Consider the following 6000-nt stretch of genomic DNA (forward strand, 5'->3'; position numbering starts at 1 on the left):
GCCCCATACGCACGGATCGCTCCCACGCCGCCGTTCTCCGCTGCCTGGATCCGCCGCCACCGGGTCCCGTCATTGCCGCGAGTCGGCAAGTCGGCCGGCGGACGCGGCCAATTCTCCGCATTACAGGGTGCTCTCTCTCCATACAGATACGCATGTGGCTGCTTACTGCGCTGCCGCATGCGTACATGTATGGAGGGAGCCCCTGTGATGCGGACAATTGGCCGCGTCCGCCGGAAGTGACGGGCCCGGTTCCGGCGGATCCAGGAAGCTGAGGACGGCGGCGTGGGAGCGATTCAGGCTTATGGAGCTGGAAGAAGCCCCAGGTATGTATAAAATCATTTTCTTTTTTCAACCCCCCGTTCCTCTCTGGTTCCCTTTAAAAAAAAACAAATAAACTAATTGGACGCTTGGCATTATATACATTTTTCACATTCCACTGGATAAATGAATTAAAACACATAGAAATATGATAAATCAGCACAATAAAATCTAATTTAAATAATCAAATCATGTATCACCCTAATATTAAATATTTGCTAGAGACCACTACATTTAGGTTATCAGATCCAAAAAATAATAATAATAATAATAATAAAAGCCTAATAGCAAGACACTTATAAATTATTAATTCTAACATAACCAGATGGCCTGGTTAATATGTAGTTAAAAGATAGGGTGTTCTATATTATAGCATATATTTAATATTATTATTTTATATTATTTAATATTAGGGTGATACATGATTTAATTATTTCAATTTGATTTTATTGTGCTGATCTATCATATTTCTATGTGTTTTAATTCATTTATCCAGTGGAATGTGAAAAATGTATATAATGCCAAGCATCCAATTAGTTTATTTGTTTATTTTTTAAGCACCTCTACTTGACCTGAGGAAGCGTTTTGATCCGTGAAACGCGTTGTCCAAAGTGCTTTTATTAATAAAACTATTTAATTCTACACCGAGCGAAGTCTCCTTGCATAAGTTTAAACCGAACATACTACAAGGGCGCCTCCTTCTCCTTTTCAAAACTAAACCGTATATTGGCTTTATCCTGCGCCCAAATCTCCCAGCGGCTATTTCATAGATATGCTGCCGGGTGGGTGTAAAGAGGCAGGTGGGGGTGTTGGGTGGGGAGAGGCAAGCAATGGTGCCAGGTGGGTGTGCAGAGGGCCAGTCTTTACGAGGCAAATCAGAGGAGGATTAAGATGAGATGGGGCTGAAGGCAAAGTAGTAGCCTTGGCTTCCTCCTATAGTTTTTAAGGTAAGCTGAGGTTCCCAATAGTGTTGCTGAGGTGGAAAAGGGGTCAGGAGGTTGCAGTTAGGCCCCTTAATTGCCACTAGGCCCCAGGCACCTGCCTAGGTTGTCTTGTGGATGATTCTACCCTGCTTCAGATTCCAGGGACTTTGGTGGCAGAATTCGATACATGAATGTGAAGCGACACACAAGATTGGGAAACACCGTTCAAGCCTTTGAAAAATTGGAAAAATGTCAGTAACTGTCCCTCGGAAGAGCTCACACTCTAATCCTTACCATAGTCTGTCTTCTGTCCCTGATGTAGATTAATGCTAGTTTTAGGGGGAACAATTAAACTCTTCAGCATGTTTTTGGGATGTGGGAGAAAACAAAAGTGCATGGATGAAACCCACACAAACATCGGGGGAACATACAGACTGCATCAAATAGTGTGTTGGCCCTGATATACTGGGACCCCCCAACACAAGACAAGAGCGCTATTCACTTTGTCATAATTTCCTTCAACCCATTAATCTTTATTGGCTTTACTTTTAATTCAATTTCATTTAATCATTTCAGTTATTTCTGATCTGCTCTTTGCTGCTATTTCAATTTTTTTCAGGTGCTGTCCCAACTGTATCGGCTAAAATTATTGGGGATGTAAGTAAAATGACATTGTATCTGAGAACTCTAATCATTTTTTTTCAGCGTGTACCTTTCTATTGACCTACCTACATTTTATTTCATCCAGGCAAGTACCCAAACAGATGCCCTAAAACTCCCTCCTTCGCAGCCCCCTCGACTTCTCAAGAACAAAGCTCTACTCTGCAAGCCTATCACCCAGACCAAGGCAACTTCTTGTAAACCTCACACACAAACCAAGGAGTGTCAAACAGGTATCTTAATGCAGTTTATAGCGTCACATATTTGGAGCTATGACTCTTATGGTGGCCATACATTGTACTATTTTTTCATACAATCCATTACCATTACCATTGTTATGTAATATAAGGTAACTGCCTAAATTATACTTTCAGTATATTCACTTAATTTACCTTTATACTACATAGAAATGGTAAGATTGTATGAAAAAATTGTACCATGTATGGCCACCATTAGGAGTATTTTGAAGCCAAAAGAAGGTTTTTATATTTTTTTTTCTTCACATTCTGTGGTGGTAAAGTAGACCAAATATGCAAAATTTAAGTACTACAAATAAGGTAAATACATTGATGGAAAATAGGTTTTTGGATAATATATCTAAAATAATATGCTAATTATGTTCATTTGAAAAAAGTAAGATTTAATGCACAATGTGGGCAGTTTTTTTATGTTCTGACAGCTGTTTGTTTGTATCTTAATTATCAGGAAAGATAGTTTTTGACGATATATATATATTGAAACCATTAAGGTTTCATTTGATTTTATTAAGAGGCTATAATGTAATAGTATTGTCTTATTAGAAAAAACAGCACCTTTTACTGAAACCTGTACCAGTTTCACTGGTTGGGTTGGAGATGTGAATTTTGAACTTTAAGCAAAACCATTTTAGTCAGTAGTTCTCCTGCCCGCTGCATTCTGCTTAAAGCGAACCAGAGACGAAGCACCCTCACGTATTTTACCATATATATCATCATGTTACAATTGTTTGACAGGATTAGGGTTAAACCAAATGAACAGGGAGCATCAATTTAACATAACATTTTATTTTTTTTTAATTCCCCTTCCCCCATTTGGTACTTCCCAGCTCCATTGTTCTGCAAAGTTCGCTGGTAATATGGTCCAGTTGCACTGCATTGTGCAGTACAGCCTGACTGGACCATATTACTGGAGAAAACTGCAGAACAATGGAGGCACTTGGGAGCCCACAGAGTACATGGGGCTGGAGAAAGCCCCAGGTAAGTATAAATGCTTGTAGTTCTTACGTCTCAGGTTTCCTCTAAAGTGAACCACAGATGAAGCGCCATCATGTATTTTACCATATATATCAGTGGGAACATTTGAGAAAACACCTACCCTGCTCTGTTTCATTCTTCACTGTTCAGGTTGCTTCTTATCAGCCCTGATAAAATCCCTGACTGAGCATTCAGTCTGGCATTGCTCAGGAATCATTAAGCTGAGTCATTATAGCAAAGCCAGACTGAATGCTCAGTCAGGGATTTTATCAGGGCTGATAAGAAGCAACCTGAACCGTGAAGAATTAAACCGAGAGCAGGGTAGGTGTTTTCTCTAATGTTCCCACAGATATATATGGTAAAATACATGAGAGCGCTTCATCTGTGGTTCACTTTAAAGGAAACCTTGGTTTAACCCTAATCCTGTCAAAAAATTGTAACATGATGATCATAGTATAGTTATGGATGCACCATACATCTATTTGATGGCTAAACAGGTCTATTCATTACTAAAAATTAGTACAATGTAAAAAGTAACCTTTTTTCTTTTTGACAAGTTTGGTTTTTTTTGACAGATGTCCTTTATGGATCTTTGTCTACATAACTGCTGGGATTTGCCCAGTTCTGCTTTAAATATATTTTCAGTTGTATTGATCTTCAGGACAATTTCCCAATATTTTTAAAAGTGGCTCAGCAAAGGCTGCAAGTGTGCTTATCAATGTGATTGTTCTATAGAAAGGTGGCTAATATCTTCACCCCAGTAGCAGCTGTCTCAGCTATGAAAAGTTCTCACACAATGGTGCTCTTTTGGTATACTAGTTCCTAGAGAATCTATTTAGATAGCTACTCTAGAATGTATCTGATTTATCTGTATATGCTTGACTGTATATTATGTGTCTCTGCAGAGGATGATGGCAAACCACAGATCTTGGTGCTTCCTGTGCCCGTGCCAGTGTTTGTTCCTGTTCCCATGCACCTATATACCCAGTTTGCCCCAGTACCACTCAGTGTACCACTACCCGTGAGTTTCTTTATGTGACAAACTGTTAACACAGCAAATTGGAATGTCTTGCTTGTATATTGCATTTTTATTTTACTTAATTGGTTTGAATATGTTACATACTATATATTCTAAAAAATGTATTGCTTTGTGTCTTATTTTCATGAGCATGAATCCTAAAAGAAAATTGTCATAATAAAGCGGTTCTCCAGCCTGCAATTTAAAATCTAGCAGCCTTCCAGTAAAAGAAAGTTTTTTTATAGTTACCTGCACTGCCTTCTCCCTCTAAGTTGTCCTGAAGACCTTGAATCACCCGACTTCCGTCACCTGGCCTTGCCGCCCATCCTTGCCCAGAGAAAAGCGCCAAGATGTTTACGCCAGTAAACTCCAGTAAACATCTTGGAGGGGAAGACAGAAGAGGACACAGAGAGGCCAAAATAGTGTAATATGTACTGGCAAAAGGAAATTATAAAAACAAGTAGAAATATATACTCACAAACCGGGGTTACCTCCAAGGTAACCACTGTAAATGCAAGTGGGGAGATTAGACCTGTCCCCATTCAAGTCACTCTGTTTCTCTCTGTAGATCAGGAAGAAGGGGTGTGTCACCCCTCCACAAGGAGTGGACTCAGTTATGATATAAAGCAAACAAGAGGCGCCAACAGGATAAAAAACACTTAACTTTTTTCAAAAAAATTGCTAAGGAGGCAGTGATGGAGTGACCTCCTGGAAGCAGACACTAGAGCTGTCAGTTTCAAAAACAGACGTAACTTGATTGGCATACACCAAAACAAGGTTGCAACGTGTTTCGCAGATTTAAACCCGCTTCATCAGGCAATAAAAGAGGAGTATATGGCAGCAATAGGTCAGGCATACACTCAACTCCTCTATAGCGTATGTCTGACCTATTGCTGCCGTATACTCCTCTTTTATTACCTGATGAAGACGGTTAAAACCTGAGAAACCAGTTGCAACCTTATTTTGGAGAATGCTAATAAAGTTGCGTCTTTTTTTGAAACTGACATTTCTAGTGTCTGCTTCCAGGAGGTAAGTCCACCACTGCCTCCTTAGCAATTTTTTAAAATTGTAATGCTTCTTATCCTGTTGGCGCATCTGTTTGCTTTATACCAGTAAACATCTTGGCATTTCCACACATTCCGTGTTATGAAAGTAGCTGCCATGGCCTCAGACTCTTCTTCCCCCCACCCCACCTCCAGCCCTGTGAAGACCTGCCTGACAAAGAGGGCAAACCGTATTAGAAGACCATCTCAAAACGCTTATCAGCTACTGCTTCAGCTTAACCAGTTCTATCACACACACAAAAAAAAAAAAAATTATACACCCCCAAAAAAATTATGTATTTACATTTCTTATACTTTATGGAGGATTGTTTATGGTGCAGGTTTGCAGGGAAACTTCTCTTTTAAAACTTTGAGTAAACCATCCTGCACTTTTAGTTAGTGACTGGAAGCACCAGATAAAAGTATAAAAACTTAAAACTGCTTAAAAGGAAGGTAACTATAAGATGATGTCAATGGACAAAAACTAGTTTCGTGCCCTGAAGCCACTTCCTCGGGTAAATAAGCTTTGTCCAAAGCTGTATCTAGCTCAAAGCGCCTTTTTGGTGTGCCTGGTGTTTGAATAGCAGCATTGTGCTTCCAAGGTTGCTTACCAAGGTTGTAAATGACTCAACAGTATTCAGTGTTGCTTCTAAATTTTGGCTGGAGTAGGATTATATATTTAGGATCTCCTATGTTCTGAAGATTTGAACTAAATGTTCAGCGCTGCGTAATATGTTGGCGCTTTATAAATACAATAAATAATAATAATAATGTCTTACAGAAATGGTAGCATTCAATAGTATGAT

The 6000-nt window shown here is 39.4% G+C and overlaps 1 protein-coding gene across 3 annotated transcripts in view; it reads left to right on the forward strand.

The window, feature by feature from the left end:
- The window catches only part of ZMYM4 (zinc finger MYM-type containing 4), a 116977-nt gene that overhangs the window by 75200 nt on the left and 35777 nt on the right, over positions 1 to 6000 (forward strand). For all 3 annotated transcript variants that reach the window (XM_068269106.1, XM_068269107.1, XM_068269108.1), the window contains 3 exons: positions 1861 to 1898; positions 1990 to 2134; positions 4039 to 4154. In XM_068269106.1, coding sequence (XP_068125207.1) covers positions 1861 to 1898; positions 1990 to 2134; positions 4039 to 4154 — 299 coding nt within the window. The remainder of the gene's footprint in view (positions 1 to 1860; positions 1899 to 1989; positions 2135 to 4038; positions 4155 to 6000) is intronic.

This window comes from Hyperolius riggenbachi, chromosome 2 (genome assembly GCF_040937935.1).
Source record: "Hyperolius riggenbachi isolate aHypRig1 chromosome 2, aHypRig1.pri, whole genome shotgun sequence".
NCBI lineage: Eukaryota > Metazoa > Chordata > Amphibia > Anura > Hyperoliidae > Hyperolius > Hyperolius riggenbachi.